The following is a 21795-nucleotide window of genomic DNA, read 5'->3' as shown; positions in this document are numbered from 1 at the left end:
ACTTCTACCTTACATGATATACAAAATCAATTCCAGACAATTAAAGACTTAAATATAAAGAGCATAACGTAAAACTTTTATAAGTACATTTAGGAGAATGTCATTACCGCTTCAGGATAAGGGAAAAAAAATGTTAAACTCATAAGAGAAAATAAGCTATATGGGACGCCTGGGTGGCTCAGTGGTTTAGTGCCTGCTGTCGGCCCAGGGCATGATCTCGGAATCCCGGGATCAAGTCCTACATGGGGCTCCCTGCGTGGAGCCTGCTTCTCCCTCTGCCTGTGTCCTGCCTCTCTCTCTCTCTGTCTCTTATGAATAAACAAATAAAATCTTTTAAAAAACAGAGAGAACATAAGCTATAAAGAAAAAGATTGATACTTTAATTCAAAATTAAGAATACTTGTTCATCATTTGACAGCATGAAGGGGGAAAAAAATTAGCCACTAAAAAGATGATGATTAATTCAGTGTACAAAAAACTCCTAAAAAAAAAAGAGAGACTATCATATAGTTAAAAAAAAAAAATCAAGATCACAGAAATATAAATGATCACCAAACATCAAAAAGGAGCTGAACATCATTGTCATCACAAAAATGAAAATAAAACCATAGTGAAATACAATTTTATGTTCACCAGACATGCACAAATTAAAAAAACGAACAATAACAAGCATTAGCATGGATGTAGACGAACAGATACTCATAAACATAATGTTGAGGAAACAAAAATGTTGTAAAATGCATGTATGCTGTATGATGCCACTGTATAAAAGTTTAAAAGATTAAAAAGGGGGCAGCCTGGTTGGCTCAGCGGTTTAGCGCCACCTGCAGCCCAGGGCGTGATCCCAGAGACCAGGGATCGAGTCCCACATCAGGCTCCCTTGCATGGAGCCTGCTTCTCCCTCTGCCTGTGTCTCTGCCTCTCTCTCTCTCTCTCTCTCTCTGTGTCTCTCATGAATAAATAAATAAAATATTTTTAAAAATAAAATAAAAATAAAAGATTAAAAAGGTAAAAACAATTTAACATGTGGTTTAGAAATACACATGTGTATTCAAAGAATAAGAAACACTTTTAATTCAGAACAGTGAATACCTATTGAGAGGGGAAGCGAAGGAAGAAAATGTCAGGTGGGGGAGCTAGCAGGTAGGTTTAATTGTACTTCAAATGCTTTAAATCTTACATGGTAGCTACAAAGACATTCTTCACAGTTTTTCCATTCCACTTGTATGGGTAATATAATTCATGATTAAAAATACACTGCACCACAAAACGACCAAAATAAAAACATTTTAATAAAGAATTGTAAGAAATTCAGGAATAAGACAAATAAAACTGATTATTAATAAAGCAAAGAAAGATTATTTGGGGAGTTTGGAGGTACCATCCTAACCTGCTGCGATTGGAATTAAGAATTTGGAAAAACATTTTCAAGTATATTAAGAGAGTATCAAAATTATACAATGTAACAGAACAGCAGATAATTGAGAAAGCCTAGAACTCAAACACTGAATCACTACATATTTCTCCCTTCCATAGGTTTCCTAACTGTTCCACAAATAATCTACTAGAAGTGGTTGAGAATCGCTACAAAATGGAGACTTCTTAAATTATGGATGGGCTTTCCACTTTGATTTTTTTACAAACACTGTTTTCAAGCAATTTGAAAATTAAGGTAAAATTTCTTTGTTTTTTCACCAGCGTTAAAGGGGTCCATTTACTTTTGTTTACTCATTTATCCATGAAGCACATTTTATATATTTTCCCCATGACTAATAGAAACAAAAAAGTATTACTAAGCATGCAAACATAATCAAGAGAGGAGACAGCTAGTAAACCACTAGAACATTTTTCCCTGACAACAGCTTACCATCCATTTGCATGCAACGAAGACCATCAAAATTCCCCTGAAGTCATGAGCATCTTTTACTAATACAAGACTCTTGATCCTAATTCTTTCTTTAGTTAATTTATCACATCCCTTCAAAGCTGCCAAGTTAAAGCAGTGCTCTCTTACCCCTGGTGATTTGAAACCTCTGATATAGTAAAATATCCCCCACTACTTTTGCCACTGTCTTTGGTTTCTTTACCAGAAACCTATCTCTTAACCATATGTATTTAAAAATACATTTTTTACCTTTCCAATCTTATGTGGCATTAGGCTAAGAATACCCAAAATTCCTTCCTGTAACTTCCTGAAAACACTTATGAACTACCCCCACCCCTGCCAACTGCAAAACCAGACCAAACCAAAGAATCTCACTGTCCAACAAGACTGCTAAGCAAGCCCATGCTCAAGCATCGGAACAAGTAAAACCCAACGAACTAAATGGTTCATCCTGGGTTTTCTTTATATTCTGTCCCTCGTTTGCCACAAGTATCCTGACAGGGCACATCCGAAGGAAGAAACTCAAAGACAGTACCAGACTGTACCAGACAAACAAACAATGGGCATTTTTCTGTGTAAGTAAGTTTTTACTGGGTGTGCGGAGACTGAAAGGTCCAGTCACTCCTATGCAGGCCCATTTCTCACTGATGTGTCTACACAGAGCAATCTGGAGGGATAAGGTGATGCCTTCCTCTAAGATGAAGAGCATGATGCTTGTTGCTTGCTATAAAAGAGACAGGATCTCTTATTCCAGTGATCCTCAGCTGTGAGAGCAGCAGCTATCCCAGTCATTTCTCATTACCTCCATGGGACTTGAGAGCAAGGGGAACTAAAGCACGTTGCTTGCTGTGCTCTGAGTAACAAAGTTCTTTGTCACTGACCCAAGAATATCACGTCTTATGCTAGCACCCGTGAAACAGCAACAGGCTGTGGGACCCGGGAAATTAAAAAAAATCCCCGACCCCTGGACAAGCAGAGCAGGACTGATTCCATTTTGTGCTGCACCCGCCACCTCCTGTATGACCCCCACATGACCTGCTTATTGCTTAAGGCGCTGCCCCACCCTAGTCAAGCCATTGGGGTTAGGCGCACCCTAATCGGAAATCGGCTCAGAACAATGTAACCCTGCCTTGTGCCCACCAAAGCTGCACGCCAATTCTGACCAAAGTAATAGGCCAGCTCAAATGGATACTATAGGGTAAAATGTAATTCAATTGGCCACCTGTGTGTGGACCAACATGACTGTGCAACTTTCTGCATATGTTACAATCCCACTGGCCCCTATAAAGCTGCTACTCCTCTTAGCCTCGGGGTCCAAGTCCCTGCTCTGCTGTGTCCGGTATACTTGGACCCAAGCTCGAGCTTGCAAATAAACCCTCCTATGTTTGCTTCGGTGTCGGCTCCTTGGTGGTTTCTCGGATTCTCAATCTTGGGCACAACACAGGCCAGCTTATTAGCTTGTAAGTAGGGTAAATAAAATCCCAGACTTAACAATTTTATCCCATTTGCCTATCAAGTACTGGCCAGGAAGTAGGGGAAAACTGGAAGACACATGATATAATTTTAGAAGTATTTACAAAAAAGTCATAACTCTATGAATGATAGACTGAGAAAAAAATCTTTTAATTATACTTTTTCAGATATTACAAAGTATCAAGAATCTATAACAGAAAAATTCCACTGTCTAAAAGGAATAGCACATTTGATGAAAGACTCCTAAAATAGGGACTTAAACTAGGAATTCTACATTCTCCTACAGATCTGAGAGAAGAATCTGACTTCTGCATCTAGAGAAGCAAGCAGAGTCAGGGTAATCCACTGACATCATCTGTTGATAAGGGTGGGCTTTGGATAAAATTGGCTTTAGAATGTATTGAAAATATTAAGCATAAAAATGAAAACACTCATCGAAAGTCGTAAAAAAGACTGCCCGTATATCAAAAAAAGTACTTTAGGAAACTGACTCTATCTTCGAAAGAACAAACAAATAGATGTGGCCTCGGTGAATCAGGAACAGAAATTCATAGGAAGGAACAGCCGGAGATAAAAAGTATTTCAAGAAATAGAACCAAAAAATCTGATATACAGAGTACCAGTGCCTTTTAAAAATATAAATAAATCACACATAATGCTAAAAGATAGAAAAGGAAAATTTTCTGAACTGTGTATAAAATATGCAGTACAATAAACCAATTTTTCAAGTTCTAAGCAAAGTAAATTAAAAGAGAGTTAAACCTACCTGTATGCTGGAAATATGCATGTTTTTAACTAAAGGGATGAAGAAAAAAATGATCTCATATGCAACTAAAAAGTGAGACAAAAAAACAAACAAAAAAGCAGTTGGTGGTTGATCTCCCAAGAAATATAAGGGATTCTGATCCCAGACCTGTATTCAGCAACACTAATTCTAAAAGATAACAGAACATCACATTGGAATTCTTTGCCAGTTTTGGGATCCAACCTTTGTACCAACCAAAAAGTGTCTTCATATATAAGCCAATATAATGATTCTTTAAAATGCAAGAGGTTCAAACACAGTGATAACTATGAAATATAACTCATTGTTAAATATTTAAAAATTGAGAAATTAAAAAAATAGAATGCAAGAATGGGAAGAAGTCTTGTGGCTGATATTGCAACTAGGTAAAACATTGATATTTCATAGATTCTGGCAAAATTCTGGTTAAAAACAATATGCACATACAAAATTATTCATGAGAAAATACTATACATATACTTATTATATACATATACACATGCATATATACATAGTACCTAACATATATATGTATGCCTTGTGTGTATATATGTAAGAAAATGACATATATATGAAAATGGCATAATAAGAATTTAAACCAGTGACCATAGAAATCACCAAGATAGCAAAGTATATATAGTCAGGGGGAAAACAGGAACTGAACTTGTCTAAGACGGAAGGACTCTGAAAAAATAATTTAGGTTTAAAATTCTGGCTACTAGAGAAGTATATACAAAACACCAGTGAACTTAAAGACAAAATTAAATTTGTATAGTATAAATATAATACCTAGCCCTCAAAAGACCCAGAGAAGATAGAGCTTTAAGTCAGAGAACCAGAGGGGAGCCTGGGTGACTCAGGCGGTTAAGCATCTGCCTTTGGCTCAGGTCAGGATCCCTGAATCCTAGGATGGAGCCACGCATCAGTCTCCCTGCTCAGTGGAGCCTGCTTCTCCCTTTCCCTCTGCCTTCTGCTCCCCCTGCTTGTGTGCATGAGCGTTCTCTCTCTTTCTCTCTCTCTCTCTCTGTCAAATAAATGAGTAAAATCTTTAAAAAAATAAAGTAAATCAGACAACCAAAAGCACTGTTCACAGAGGAAAACAAAGGAAAGAACAAGTATGAAAAACAGAGCACGCAGAATAGAATATCAAAAGCAGAACCAACCACTGTCATTATAAAAACAGAAAGCTACAGAATAAGCCATGCATTAAATGGCACATCATCAATTTATTAATGGCTTGTGGCCGTGGAGGGAGAACACAGCCACATTATAAGCACACATGCATTCCAATTTCAGGATTACTGAGGTCTAAAGAATGAAGAGAAACCTCAGAACCAAGATAATCCTGATAATGCAATTCATACAAAATATACCGCCATAACAAAGGAAGAGAATCTAGTAAGAAGAAACCAAAAGTAGAAAGTAATCAAAAGATGTGTCCAAAAGAGAAAAACTCAATGAGGTCTCTGGTCCCAACTCTAAATTCCCTAAAGAAAGAAAGTGATTTTCTCAGGTTGGGCCACAAGTTCACCCAGGTCCAATTAACAGAGTACAAAGTTGACTTCCAGAGCTAGGCCTCAGAGAGGGTTGCCCCAAAGGTTGCTGTGAGCTGGGCAAGATGCAGAGGAAGGTCAACAAAATGTCACATTCTTTTCTTTTTCATTGTCTTTGCTCCTAAAACATTTTCACACCTGACAGATATAATTCTCTTATATCAATGCTCTCTGAGAGCAAGGACCTTGTCTGACAATCTTTTTTATTTTCTTTCCAGTTCAAACACAGTACATAGAGTAGCTACTCAATAAGCATATCCTTAACGAGATTCTTTTTCCTGTCCTTAACAGAATACTTACAAAAACAGTACCCACTTGCATTTTAGGCTCTGCTTTGTACAGTACACAGAGATCCAGAAGATCATACTGAATTGTTCCTCAACCTATTTATTCAATTAATAATATCCACATATTGCTTTTGAAATCCTGAATGACCACACAAACTCAGTTAAATATTTTTAAATGCTGGACTTGCTAGACATTGTAAGCATAAACTTACAGGCAAACTGGAGTTTAGCTTCTCTGCTGACAATGGTTCCAAGTGAATTTGTTGCAAAACACTGATAATTTCCTGTATCCCAATTTCTGTTGGGGTTAATAACCACAAGATTTCCTCCGTCCAACTTATACCGATATTCCATACTCAGATTAATATCGCTTCCATTCAGCTGCCATCTGCAAAACAAATGTCAAGGTTTTTCCCCACTTAGTATATTTATATTTTAAAAAACCCTATGGGGTACCTGTGTGGCTCCGTAGGTTAAGTATCTGCCTTCGGCTCAGGTCCTGATCTCAGGGTCCTGGGATGAGGAGCCCCATATCAGGCTCCCTGCTCAGCAGATAGCCTGCTTCTTCCTCTCCCTCTGCCTGCCACTACCCCCCACCCCACCCCCCGCCCGCTTGTGCTCTCTCTTTCTCTCTGTATCAGAAAAATAAACAAAATCTTTTAAAAATATAAATAAATAAATAAATAAATAAATAAATAAATCTTACATTATAAAATCCACTTTAATCATCACCTCTCTTACAAATGAGAGGTAAATATATTATTCCATTGTGCCATATCTGAAGCTCAAACATGGCCTACTTAACAGAAACCAAAGCTTAAAGCATAGTAAAAAGCACAACAGAATCACATCTAAAAGTTAAATATTTTTCACACTTTTCAAAAGAGGTGAGAATAATTTGTTCATGAACAAATTAAGCTAAGTCCATATAGGCAAAGATGAAGCAGAAAGTGGAGGTAATTACCTCATGTACTTCAGGCCAATCTCATGCTGCCAATGAAGGGGGAAAAGAGCACACTTCTTTGATTTATTCAGACTGACTGAGCACATTTAATAAATTAATTGGATAAGTGCTCAACTATCCATTTCAATTTATCTGGGTAAATACCTATCCCTCAGGCACTCTCCACTCTTCTCAGCCATCACAATGCTATTTACTAAATGGTACACTGTGGTAAAAGACCCTATATACTACCTAGGGGGTCTCAAACAGTAAAGGCACTAACCCCCAGAGCCATATTTATCAATGGGAAGCCAAAAGAATAAAAAGGGTGGGGGGAGTAATTTTTAAACAAGAGTTTTTAAACAGAAAAACCAGGGTTTTTAAAAAAGATTTATTTATTTGAGAGAGAGAGAAGGAGAGAGAAAGAACAGGCAGAGGGGCAAGAGGAGAGGAAGAGAGAGAATCTTAAGTGGACTCCCTGCTGAGTGTGGAGCCTATGAGGAACTCGATCTCAGAACCCTGAGACCATGACCTAAGCTGAAGTTGGACGTTTAATCAACTGAGCCACCAAGGTGTCCCCAGAAAAAAACAGTTTTTAAACAGTACGTATACTTGACACATCAAAGTAGACTTCGCCTTTAAAAACTCAGAAATACCCCATAATTTCAAGAACACATACATTGTATAAATTAGAGCCCATCTACCTCCTAGAAGACTTACTTTTTATTACAAAAAGAAACTGCTATCAGTTCTATAAATTTTTGTGTATTATAACAATCATCTCAATTACTCTTTGTAATTTTAAGAATGTGAGTAATCTAGTAGTCATTTTATAGATGATGATTTCAATAAAAAAGCTGAATGAGATGTCAACTGTCCCCAAATTATTCAGTACTGGATTAGTAGTAGTACTCACTTGAAGTCTAGCTCAGAATTCTTTCATCATGTCATGTGCCATCTAAAAGTTGTTGTATTTATATATAAAATATTTAACCTGAACATATGACATGCTCTAAAAGTAAATAAAGACATGAAATGTTAACATTATCACAAATGAAAGTATGCAATGTCAAATGAAATATATAGTTGTGAAATGTTTGAATTTAGTATGTTTAAGTCTCATAAACAATTGTGAAACATTTTATAAAGTGCAATTTGATACCATTTATATACATTTGTTTTTAAAGATTTATTTACTCATGAGAGACATAGACTGAGAGAGAGAGAGAGAGAGAGAGAGAGAGAGAGGCAGAGACATAGGCAGAGCAGAAGCAAGCTCCTTCCAGGGAACCTGATTAGGGACTTGATCCCGGATCCCAGGGTCACAACCTGAGCTGAAGGCAGACACCCAACCACTGAGCCACTCAGGCGTCCCCCATTTATATAAAGTTTCAAAACATATAAAATAATATTAATAATGCATGAAACATATTTTAAAGCATGAAAATGATAAACCTCCACTTTAAGGTATTTTAAAGCTCTCATGGAGAGAAAGTGAAGTACGTTCAGGGAGCAAATACTAGGAAATTTAGGCTTTTGGTTTTATTTTGTGAGTAGTGGTTATATGGATGTTTATCATTGCAGTAGATTATATATCATTTTCTATATCTGAATAATATATAATAAAGTTTTCATGATAGTAGCCATAGGAAATGAACAAATGTATAAGTTTAGTTCCACATTTCAATGAATTCTCAGGCAGATACAAATATGTACACAAACCATATATGGAAAACATAGTCCTAAACATGCTGGGCTTGACTTTCACAGAATAAAACAACAGTAAATCACAAGTGGGTGCATTGAATGTTTAAGCTGTAAATATTTGTCAGTTTCTGACAACTTTTAATTTAATGCTTGCAGTGGGAAAATCTTCTCTAAACTCAAACCAGAAAAGACATAGATAATTTCACATATTTTTGAACTGAAGACTCTCATGGCAAAGGGTACTTGTGTTTTTGTCACCTACAAAATACAGTTTGTATGGGAGAAAAGGGATTTTAGTTCTAGAGTTAGACTGCTTATGACCTAACTAAGTATGTCTGATGGCTTCATTCGAAAATTCTGCTTTTGTGTTTAGCTGATGAATAATAAAGGTACAGTGGCTATGTGGAAAATTGTAAAGATAAATAAAAATATGGAGAGGCACTTCTTCTAGCCTATTTAATAGCTGGGAAGATTTAACAGATCAAAAAGTATGTGGGAAAATACTTTATTTCAGTTGTGTCTAAGATCTAAAAGATATCATCCCAAAGCTTTGACTAAACAACTAAAATGGGAAACATCTTTTATGCATAACTGTTTCTTACTTCCTTTAGCTCAATCTTCATCATAGACTGACTCCCTAGATTATTTCATTATGTGAAAAGGCAAAATCTACTCTCTTTTAAAATATGTTTCTACTATCGCAAAAGAGCACCCTTGCTTTAGCTAACTCTTCAGAGCTAAGATATACACGACATACCTGAAAGAATGCTAATTTTAACAAAGTGATAGATTTCTCTCCTTATTAACACTATTCATCATTAAATGGACCTAATCCCCAGGTGGTATAAAATTTCTCAATATCTTATTAAACATTAATTGTTTTTTCCCTTTTTGAAAGTATGTGGATTTAAAATGGCTGTATTTATTTAAACTCTGGAATGTGTGAGGAACCTTTGGGCCTGAAATTCCAAAAATTATCATATCCTGAGAAAATAGTGTACTTAAGTTCCCAATGCAAAGTATTCATATTTGGGCCTGATTTCCAGATATTTCTCAGATTTTCTTTGTACAAGAAACATGCGGAAAAACTGAAGGCATACACACATACTCCTTTTACAAATATGTGTCCAATAAATCTACAAATTAGATTAATTTTCTTTGCAGTGAATTGTAATCAACTGTTCAGAGTTCATGAACACGTAGTAATAAAGTGTGACAGGTGAATGGCATATTTAGGTCATGAATTTGGGAAGCTTTTAGAGGTAGATACTATCTTTAGTTTTTGCACATTCACAATTTCTTATAAAAGGTGCAGATGTCCACTTTTAGGAATAAAATGTGAAGTTCATGAGAAACTCTATAAAGTTTCGGAATGAAATCTTCTTGAAATGACAAAATTGTTTAAAAATTCATAAAAGTAACATTTGCATACCCAAATTTCATTCCAAAAGGCTTAATGCAGTGATCTGGAACAAAAGAAGACAGCCCCATGGCTCTGGGGCTGCATACACCAGCATTTCAATACTATAACATTTACATTGTGCTCTAGAAACAGACTAACCTTGTAGCTTTAGCTCAGTGGTAAATGTCATAAGATTAAGCACCTCTGTATAATCATCATGTTGTAACACTCTTGAATGATCTTATAAGTTCACTGCCAGCCTTCAGTGTTCAAATGCTCATTCTACACAAATTAGGATTTGCTTTTAGAAACCACAAGTGAGAAATGGTTTAATATTCATATTTCACAAATCTACTGATTCTCAAGCAATGAGCTCTCATCCCCTTCTATTTCTTCATGGGGAGGTTATATGTTAATTTGCTTCCGGGCCGATAAGTACAAGTTGGGAGATGGAATGAGAAGTCCTGGGCTTCATGCTCTGCTGGAATTCCTGAGACAACATGAATTTGATCAATCCACTTCTCCTAAAATCTCACCTGTATCCTCTACACAACAGGGTGCTGTACCTCCTCACTGGAGAGAGGCTGGGCAGGTGGAGTAAGGAGATTTGGCCAAGCCTGTTCAATGGAATGGTGGAAGTCTATGGCAAATTTCTCCCTAAACATTTTTTTAATACAATTTCTTTAAAATATATATGCCCTTGAGCCAATAGATTTTGAATTTTGAGTAGAACAGCATAAGGTACCTGACATAGAAACTATTTCAACTGGCAGTTACTATGTTTTCATGATGAAAACTATACTTGTTACTTCTGGGAAATAGACTAAAACATCAGTGACCGAATTGCCTTCTAATACAAAAAACAAACTATGTTTAAGAGTGTGTATATGAGTCTGCATGTGTAAGCAAACATGAATTTATACAATAAGTTAAATCAGTATGAAAAGCTTGCTTCTCTCTCTGCCTATGTCTTTGCCTGTGTCTCTCATGAATAAATAAATAAAACATCTTAAAAAAAAGTATGAAAAGCCTAAATTTTCAGAGTTGAAAAGTGCTTTTGAAAGCATGACCTCTGATGAATGATGACTGTTTCAATCACTGCTGAATTCCCACCACCAGTCATAATAGGTGGTTCACGGTAGGTGCTTATAGAAGTTTTCTGAGTGGAGTAACCTAACCATATCTAACCTCCTCACTGAGATTATCCATATTAGCAATAAACAACTCAAAGATGAAGAATTAATGCATATTTATTTCATTTACTTTATTACTTATTATTTATTTACCTTAGTAGTTATTACAGGAGATGGCAACGCTTAGAGAAAATCTCACTAGCGTGGAACAACAATCATGAATATAAGCACAGCTCTACCTTGTCAGTATAATTTAAGGCACCGAGCCCCAAACAGGGTCTTTCTCTAGAATGTGATAACAAGGTTAGAGACTGTTACCCTGTGAAACTGAAACAAAACTGAGTGACTTCAGGTAGTTTTGAAATAATCCCTGGATATAATTTACCTCACAGCTGATTATACAAAGGTAATCCTTCAGCATATCTACGCTATCACACCAAATCTGGTCACGAAAATGGAAATATAAACAATATACTAGTGAAAAACGAGTGTGACATATTAGACTTCAACATAAAACAAAGCGAGAAGAACAAAATAATTTACTGAAATATTTAGGGAGCGGGGCTAGGTTTGGGAAATAAGCCCACGCTAAACACTTGTTAAATCAACAGGCAATACTTTATTTGGGGTTTGACAGGAAAATTAGGAATTTAATCACAGAAGCAATTTGCGGTTTTAGATGCGGCTTTCAAGTTAATAAGCAAATGCATTTGTGTTCAAATGCAATGTTTGTTAATATGTTTACTGAAGTGATGAGAATAATTGCAGCCCTTGAAAGAATGAATGTTCGAATTTGCATATTCAATACTTTATCCAAAAATAACTAGTTAGGCTTCAGCAATAATTGCCAAAGATATAAATGAGTTAAATTGCAATGCTGTGTTTTTAAAAATTAAGTTTTTAAAATGTGTTTTATGACACAGATTCCCATTTCTCACTCACTGATAAATTTTAAACATATACATTTAAGAAAAAAAACCCACTGGGATTAAAAGCAACTTTCAGTTTGCACAATTATAGTGTGGTTCAAATTGATCAGTGACTGCCTTAAAATTATCCCTACGAGAATTACAGAAGAGGTTTGCTATTCCTGCCTTCTCTGCATCCATGTTTGCTCTTTCTGGTAGCAGTTCCCGCTCACTCCCATCCAAGAGGCCACTCCTCAGGTGACCAGGCCTGGCCACTCAGAACAATGCACGTCTTGGCCTCAGTGATTAGTTAAGAATACAAATGTGACCCAACTGATTTAACTTGGTTTTGACCTTCATGTGTTATCCTTCCTCCTCACCCCACTTCAAAAATACGAAGAAGAACAACAAACGATGTGAATTAATTTTTACACTTCCATCTGTAATATCTAAAATCCAACTTCTACATTTTTCTCGGGTTTTGATTGCTTACACTATTAGCTATTTTTTTATTTCATGTTTTTTTCTGACACCATTCAAAACTTTTTATGACACTAATAGGAAAGGTGCCCTCTGAATACATGTAGTAGACTTCTGGTAAATTCCATTATAGGGAGCCATACTTTAAAGGAAGAACCTGTGGCCAGGGGAGATGATATTTTGCAATGATATTTAGTCTTTATAACTTGTATATCTGATATTTTTCACAGTGTACTTTATTAACATAGTTTACTTATTATATAGAACTGCAAGAAAATAATGTTGTGGTTATTTCCTTTTAAGGAGAAAAAAACAGAAAAGCTATGGATTCAAGGATCAGTCTACAGCAGTGCCATCCAAAAGAACTTTCTAGAAGCATAAAAATGGTCATCAGTTTACAGTAGCTATATGTGCCTACTCAGCACTTGAAATAAGGCTGCCTTGACTGAGGAAATCTATTTTTAATTTAACTGATTTAAATCTATAGGGCCAACTTCTGGCTACTGGCTACCATATTGAACAACACAGCTCTTAAATCTCAAGCTCGACTAAATATTGAAAACATAAAGCCCACATGGGCCACATTCCACTTTAAGACTTATTTTCTTTGGCCTACATTACAATAATTTTTAAAAAGGCCAAGTCAATAATAGAAGTAGAGAGATTCCAAAGAGAAAATATCTGAATTTTAAAACATCTCTTGAAAGCCTTTTATTACATTGGACTAAGATTCCTGAATGGTAACCATTGGCCAGTGTTGAGAAGTGGTCATGACTACTCAATAGCCTTGTGGCTGTGTTCGACAGTTTCCAGTCATTATTCAAAGTTTCTATATGTTCCCAAGGCACGCCCACCTCTTTTAGCTTTGCTACTTCCCTGGTCCCTACAGGTATTTGCATATTTTATCCCACCCTAGTTCAAATATGTAGTTCCTTTAAAGGGTGAATGGTATCAGTGGAAGTGACCAGGGTTCTTCCTATTTGGGGTCTTTCATCTGAGCAAATGGTGAGCTTTTATAACCCCAGGAAAAGTCAGAGAAACCCCTCCCATTTAAAAAAGTTATTAATATTCCCTCAGGGCAATCTCTTTCAGCATCATCGGCAATTACAATGAGAATGAATACTAATTAACCTTTAAATATAGGCTTTGGGGCTTCGGTGGGGAGATGCAAAAGAAAGAATAAAATTCTCAATTAAACCCTAACACAAGTAATTTCTCTTGAGAATTTCTGAACTTTTGGATTTCTAATATGACCAATTAAGAGTTCTTTTTACCCAATGGGAGACTCAAGAAAAGATCTCTCATCAGATAAATCTGTCTCAGTCTACAAGACAGGCTGTGGGCTTATGGAGGATATTCTTTTATAAGACTCTTAAACTTTATTCTTAATCTTGGGAAACATGTTTGGATTGTCTTCAAATTGTAATTTCACATGAACCACTGATTTTCTTCTATGGTATCTATTTATCTATCTAACAGCTTCTATTTATAAATACTTATAAAAAATATCCTTTCTCTGATTTCATGTAAAAAAGAAAATCCCCATTTTTATGTCTTCAATGTTACTCCATACTCATACCATTAATCTATAGTTTTTAAAGGCTAGTAAAAAATAAAAATAAACAAGCATATTTTCTTCTAAAATATTTAAAGACTACTGTAGATCATTACATGACTGACTAGGAGAAAAAAAAACAGGCCATAACTGAAGGCACTGTCTAAATAGACAAGTTCATGATTACAACCTACATTGTTCTATACTCCTATTTACTCTATCAGCATAACCTCTTACATGGAGAACATGAATAACTGAGTTGTTATATAAAAGCCTAATATTTTCACAATGTAAAGAGGTTCCCTTGTGCTTTTTCAAGGTCTTGACTTTCAGTGACTAAAAACCCTTAGTTTAAGTGGAATTTTGTATTGGTTACAAGTCTTTACTTTAGAAAATCTTTAGAGCTATAATAAAAGTATCTGGGCTATTTAGCTACAAACCAAATACTTTAAAACAATACTTAGCATGTTAAATTTCTTCATTTATCAGACATAAAACTGATTAATCAATTTAAGTCATGTATCTCCTAGTTTCAGGTACAGATTTTCTTTAAATGGCAACATACAATATCTCAGGCCACATCATAAAATACAAGAAGCACTATGTAAACGACAAGACCTCTTCATCAACATTTTATACATGTTGTCAGTATGTTTAAAAACACACTCCCTGGCATTATAATAAATACTCAATATATAAATAAATGATTGCAACAAAAGAGTACTTCTGGATTTCTGAGCTCAAGACTTCTTGCTATTTGATAAAATTTTACAAACATAATTATACTATTCATTTAGAAATACACTCCTGTCTGACTAAATCTTGCATCTTGACAATTTTTCAGCTGAATACATTTATCATCAATTTATTCATAAGATAAATGCTGGGAATACAACTTTACTGAAAACAGAAACAATCCACAGGTAAGTCATTCATATGGACACTTTGTCATATTATAGTCCTATCTAAAACGATAATCTGTTTCAGAAAGAAACAAATGAGTGCATTTAGAAAATGTTAGAATGCCCTATGAAAATGCTGGGCGAAAAGTTTTGATGATAACATCTTATTATTACTATTGATCTGTTTATCATTCCCCCAAAGAGGAAATTATTTTCAGATGTTACCTGTGCTTGTGTCTGATTAATTGTACTATCTCATAAAATACAATTTTTTAAAATCTTATGTTATACTTTTCTTATTTCTACAGGGTTTGGAAGAGGCAGAGAGAACTTTTTATCACCTCTGTCAGTTCTGACTAGTAACCTGGAATCGTTGTTTATTTTTTTTAACAGGTGCTCAATAAACATGTCTTGAATATTGTTGAAAGAGACTGACCTCGATTACTTTCAAATGCAAAAATACGAAGGTCTACCCAATGCTGACCCAATTTAACAATGAATGTTGCCTTCTATTACTTACATGTAATAATTAAGAAAACAATAGAAGTTCAATAAGATCTACATTACTACTCTAAACACTTATAATTTTATTAATATAGTCTGAAATATGCTTGTTCTGCAGGTTATAGAAAAGGTTTTGCCAAGAAACTAATACTGTAAACAGAGTTTTTGAGACAAATGCTCACAAGTATTCAAAAGAGCATGTTGTTTTCAAGGTGCCTCAAGCACTTTTTTGTAGCCACTTACATGAAAGCAGCATATGCTATTTATCAATAATTCATTTCTTCATTAAATTGGGTCACCTAAGCACATCTAACAGTAAAAATTGTTAATCTTGTGTTCTTTCAAAAAGTAAATACCCATCCTGTCCAAATAATCTACCCTTGTCCCCCAAATGTTAATATTTTTATCTTAAGGTGATGGGAATTCACATTTTTTTCTTTCCTTATACCTTTCTGTGATGTTTGAAAGTTTTCGGTTAACAAGTATTATTCATGTAATCTGAAAAATGCATACTTTTACATGAAAAAAACTACTAAATTAAATATAATTTCTCTCCAAGAATACTTAAAATGACTTTAGTGAGAATGTATTTTATTCTTCTATATTTAATTTACTTCAAACACATAGTAAAATGGTAAAGAAAGAAGTATGAATGCTGAAAAGTGTCTTTTTTTAAAACTATGTTTTCTAAATACCTTTGGAACATTTGATTTCATCCCCACAACTGGTATGTTCCCAATGACTACATTTTATAAACACAAATTTTACATTAAGTTGCACTATAAATCAGTGAATAGACATTGTTTATTTAAGAGATTCTACTATGTCTTTTTTAAATCAAAAAATCTTCTTGTAAAGTGAATAATCAAATATATACAGTATGCATCCAAATGTTTACATGTGATATCTGTTGAACATAGCATACAACTACAGTTTCATGTATTATTTCTTAGTGATGCCATGACTATATTGAAACAAAAAAGGGCACAATTGCTACATGATTATTTCTTAATTTGGATTTGAAACTTGCCACTATACCTGTAATGAGGTGAAGGGTTGCCTCTTGCTTCACAATTTAAAGTTATTTTTTTATCCTCTGAACCCACAGGGAAAATGCTGTTGCTGGGCTCTCTGATAAACACTGGACCTTGTAAGAGAAGCTCACCTGCATGGGTGGAAGACATCCAAACAAATAATCACAATAAGTAAAAGGCACTGTAAAAGCCGCATCCTAGAATCGAAGAAAAATAAGCAACCAGTATCTGCTCTTTAAAGAAAAAGAAGAAACAGCAGGTATTGTTTCCCTTGTCCATAAAACATGCTCTGCAGGCATTGCTTTGCTAATGAGCATCAGTTAAACTGTTGACAGCCTAGAAACATGTATGAAACAATGAAAAATTATATTAAAAAACCTTGCCATATTAGTAAAATTCCTTAAAAGTATAAGTAAGGTTGTACTAATTACTTTTTATAATACAAAGTCTACCTAACTTTTCACTGGTGAACATCCTCTTGTAGGAGGTCTTTCTGTCTCATTACAAAAGTAAAGTTGTATTCAAAACGAGTTGAATACCTGACCATGACTTTCTTACAAAATCTGCCATGCATGCAAATCTGAAGGTTGACAATATTATTTTTCTGTTTTGACCTCAAAACACTCAACATTTGGTGGTATTTCTACTTTATTACCAGCCAAGTGAAGAGAGAAGGATGCAACTCTGAGCAAGTATCTTTTAAAAGGTTTTTTACTTGGATGTCTCTGCCTCTCTCTGTCTCTCATGAATAAATAAATAAAATCTTTCAAAAAATAAATAAAAGGTTTTTTACTTTGTGAAGAAAAATTGAGTATTTTCTGAGAATTTCCACATATACACAAAAACAAAAATCTGTCTTTGTACTCAGAATTTAAAAAGGAATGGGATAATGCCATCAACAAATGCTTATGCTACTTTAGTTGTACAATCATTGCCAAAGCATTTCTGAAAACAAACAAATTCACAGGAAAAAATGAGAGAGAGAGAGAGAGAGAGAGAGAGAGAGAGAGAGAGAAAGAGAGAGACTTCTTTACTCTCCTATCTTGGAATGCTCAGTAAAATGGGAGGAATTTCTGCTGAAGCAAAGAATGAATAAACAGACTAAGAGACAAGGAGAGCTTACAAGTAGTCGGACAAAGAAAACAGGTTGGAAAAGCTCCCCACTCAAAAGTCCAGAAGCTAAAAACTTGTATTTTGGCTACTTCAAATGGTAATAACACTCATTCATAAGAAGTATTTACCATAATAACAAGAATAATAAAATAACATGATACTGAAAATAATCACTGACATGATGAAAACAGCAGCAGCTGATGCCAGTGCATGAATCCTACATGACAGTATCTGATTAATCTTCGCAGAGATCATTATTCCCAGTGAACAGGAGAGAAGCACTAGGCCTAAAAGTAGTTAGGTGACAGGGGCAAGTTCACACAGCATTTCAGAATGCACACCCTCTGGAACATCTGAGTCCAGATTCCAGGCAGGAATACCCTCCTGTTTTATATCAGAATGTAGTCTTGCCCTTCATCTGGTCTTGGCTCTCAGCTTCTGGTAGGTAACCAATGTCATACATGATCAGAATGCCTTTGTTTAGGGTAGGGCCTAGCCACACTGGATCTGAGGGTAGGACCAGCCACATCTGACAGTGGCGGATGGGGATTGACCATACCAGAAAGCCCAACACGTGATTGATGATGGATATTTGAGTCATGAGGTAGGAGCTGACTTAGGCAACTGAGCTCAACTACCCATGGTGCCATTTAGGTAAAGATGCCCCAGTAAAAACTCTGAACACTGGGGCTTGGTGAGTTTCCCTTGTTAGCAGTAGTCCTTGCTTATTAACACACATCAATACCAGGAGGTTTACTCATTCTGAGAACAACAAAAGCTTAGTATTAGGACCCTTCCAGATGTTATGCTATGGGTTTCTTCCTTTGGCTGATTTGAGCATGTATCCTTTCCCTATAATAAACTATAATCACCTGTAATCACAATTATAATAGCTTTCAGTGGCTCCTGTTGGTCCTTCTAGCAAATTATCAGAGCCAGAACTTGAAGTTGGTGTTAGAAATGAGGGTGGTGTAGGGACTGTACACTTATACCTCAAAGTCTAGCTAAATCTAGACACCCTTTCCACTGCAGCATCACCACTAAATTAACCCTTACTAAAACCAACCACACCTTAAGAAAACGGCTTGCTATCCTCTTTAGTCCCTGGTTTTTATTTACCTCTGAGAGGAAAATAACACAAGGAAAAAGTTCTCCTTTTCTATGAAGAAAAGGATTTTGAAGAAATGGATTTTGAAATAGCTATTAACACCCCTACCAAAAGATTCGATGTGGTCATTTTCCTGATTTTTACCCCTAAGTAAGTTTACTGCACAAAAATATATACAAGCAAGACAGCTGGCTTTAATAGTCAAATTTACTGTCTCAGAAAGTTGAAAATAATTCTAATACCTGTTTGTAAATATTTACAAATACGGTGAATTTTTCATAGCATTTTTTTCTGGTCTAATAGCTCTTAATTTACTTTGAGTAGCTAATATATTTTGTTCATGTATAAGTTGGTATAGCATCATCATTCCAACAAACTCTGATATGTGTAAAGCCTGAAAACAATACTATAGTAACATAATGGTGTAGATTTGAAAATTCCAGGAAGGTTGGGAAGAGAAGCTGACAAAAGGAAAATTAAGTCAAGATAAGAAGGGGGGTTATTTCAATGAAAAAGACACAAAGAGGTGTTTTTTAAAAATTCCCTATAAGTGACCACAATGAAAATCAAAATGTCCATTCCATCATCTTCTAACACAAGTCAAATCCCAAGAGATACTCTAATTATTCTCTAGAGACTATTATTAATTTTAAATGAGGGTGCTAAATAACTAGAAGCCTTTTTATTCTGAGATCCTTTTTAGAGAATGGCAACAATAGCTAATTTACTTACATTTATGTGCCAGGCACTGTACTAAGGAAATTACAAGCCTTGCCTCCCTTATTCTCAGGGTATATTTGAGCCCATCCCCTACTCTATGAGGTCCAGCTGTGGTACCACCCTGTAACACTACCATCCTCCACCACCATCTTCATCTATTCCTCTGAGTTCATGCTGACCGTTGTCACATTTGGGCTCAGCCCCCACCACCCTTGTTATTCTCTGCTCTGATTTCCTTTTGTCATTCAGAAATTGGCATAAATGTCATCTTCTCGGCTTAAATGTCCTTCCACCCACCCCTCACTTCCACCTTTCACAGAGGTACCAAAGCACATCTCACTGAATTTCACTATTTATAAACATTATACATGTTCACATATGCACTTGTTATTTTTATCTAGTTCACTGTTGTATCCTCAACTCCTAGAACATGGAAGATATTCCACATTTATTGAATGAAAAAGATGAATGAAGGAATTCTCACAATAACTCAGTTTAAGGCATATACTTTTTTTTTTTTACAACTAGTGATTGATAAAGCTAAGATTTTAATTTCAGAGCTTATGTTCTCAACTTACAGTTATTAGGCCTCCCCAACAGAAAGAAATGAGGCACAGACCAATTAAATCAACCAACCTCGGTAACAGGTTTTTTTGGGTGAGAGACCTGGGATCAGACCCTAATAATCCTATTCTTGTTGTGCTTCCCTTTCCAATAAGCCAGACAGTTCTAAATATGGTTAAAGGCAAAAATTAACCATTAGCTTGCCTTTTAAGTTTTAGTATTTCCTGATAACCCTGGACCTTTCCAGCCTGCGAGGTACATACCCACCCTTTCTGAAATTAAAGTTCCTAAAGGCCTTTTAGACCTTCGGCAGCCATTCAAAAGCCTCCCAAAATGTAAGTACAAATTAATAATCAAACATGACAGTTCAGTTCATGCTTCATACTCTGAAAAGGGACAAAGACCACTCAGTCTTGCTTCACCAGAATGAAGTAAGAGATGCTGGAGTATAATGTTGTAGTCTCTTGCTGGCGACATAAATTTAAAAGAAAGAGACTCTGAAGTCCTTGCTAATCGAAAAGAAATTATCCAGCATTTTCTTCAAAATGAATTTTGATCTTCAAAAGGACAGAACCTTGACGATTCACACGGATATTCATAACCAGCAAAAAAAGAAGCTTGGCTGAGAACAGAAGGAGGCCTCCTGCCTAACGAAATGGATTCAATGTAACATTTAGATTGATGCTAAACTTTACTTTTTGTGACAGGGGCATTTTTTTGATATGCTAGCCTGACTCCAAAGCTCCATTTTAAGTTTACAGCCTAAAATAAAGGGCATATAACATTTCCGAACAGGATTAATAAGTCCAAAAGTCCAATCCTGAGGTGTTATTTTTTTCCCCCAAACGCCCACGGGCTACTCAGAATAACTACCTTTGAATGTAAGTACAAGCTTTATGAGCTCCTAAGGTAATGTCACCTAAAAGATCAATCTGTGGTCAATCAATTCTAATAGTCACACTCTATACAGTTTTTATGAAGGCTGACAAAGAGAAATAGACAAAGCATTCCAGGCAGTTGGATCACTTTTACTATAAGAAATAAAATTCCTAAAAGACCATGATGGTATCTCTGAAATTCCTATGGAAAAAGGAAAGCGTATCCTATTTTCTCTCACTTATTTACATCATATCTACATAATGCAAAACTAAAGGATATTTTGAAATGAAGAGGGTAAATCCAAAAAGGGAGCTAGGGTGGGCTCTGCTATTTAAAGCAGAATTTAAGAGAAGGTGGAGCTAGAAAGGAATAGTCAATCTACTTACGAGGTATTCAAACCAGACATAATGAGCTCTACCCTAGGTCAGAGAAAATAAAAGTAATACATCACCAGTGAAATGAGATCTGTACTCTAGGCCCTACTATTCTATAGAAAAAAAAATTAAAGATGGAAACATTTTATAGCAGTGAGGCATCAACTTTTTTTTTTTTTTTTTTATCTTTGGCATTGGTGGCGTGGAGCTAGAAAATGCCAAACAAACAAGAAATGACAAAAATAAAATTCCATTTATATTCTCCCAAAGCCCAGAGGATAAAGAATTCAATCTTAATTCATTTTTTAAAATATTTTATTTACTTATTCATGAGAGAGAGAGAGGCAGAGACATAGGCAGAGGGAGAAGCAGACACCATGCAGGGAGCCTGATGTGGGACTCGATCCCAGGACTCCAGGATCACGCCCTGAGCCAAAGGCAGATGCTCAACCGCTGAGCCACCCAGGCGTACCTTAATTCATTTCTT

General features: G+C 35.6%; 1 protein-coding gene across 3 annotated transcripts in view; it reads right to left on the bottom strand.

Annotated features, from left to right (window-relative positions):
* Positions 1–21795, bottom strand: part of CNTN3 (contactin 3) — a 329505-nt gene that overhangs the window by 202181 nt on the left and 105529 nt on the right. For 2 of the 3 annotated variants that reach the window (XM_038565832.1, XM_038565835.1), the window contains exons 3-4: positions 16555–16681; positions 6195–6370 (exon numbers count right to left, since the gene is read on the bottom strand). In XM_038565832.1, the coding sequence (XP_038421760.1) occupies positions 6195–6370; positions 16555–16681 (303 nt within the window). The remainder of the gene's footprint in view (positions 1–6194; positions 6371–16554; positions 16682–21795) is intronic. The other variant, XM_038565833.1, reaches the window with a different exon arrangement.

The sequence above is a fragment of the Canis lupus genome, chromosome 20, assembly GCF_011100685.1.
Source record: "Canis lupus familiaris isolate Mischka breed German Shepherd chromosome 20, alternate assembly UU_Cfam_GSD_1.0, whole genome shotgun sequence".
NCBI classification, from domain to species: Eukaryota; Metazoa; Chordata; class Mammalia; order Carnivora; family Canidae; genus Canis; species Canis lupus.
This window is presented reverse-complemented; position numbering and strand designations above follow the sequence as displayed.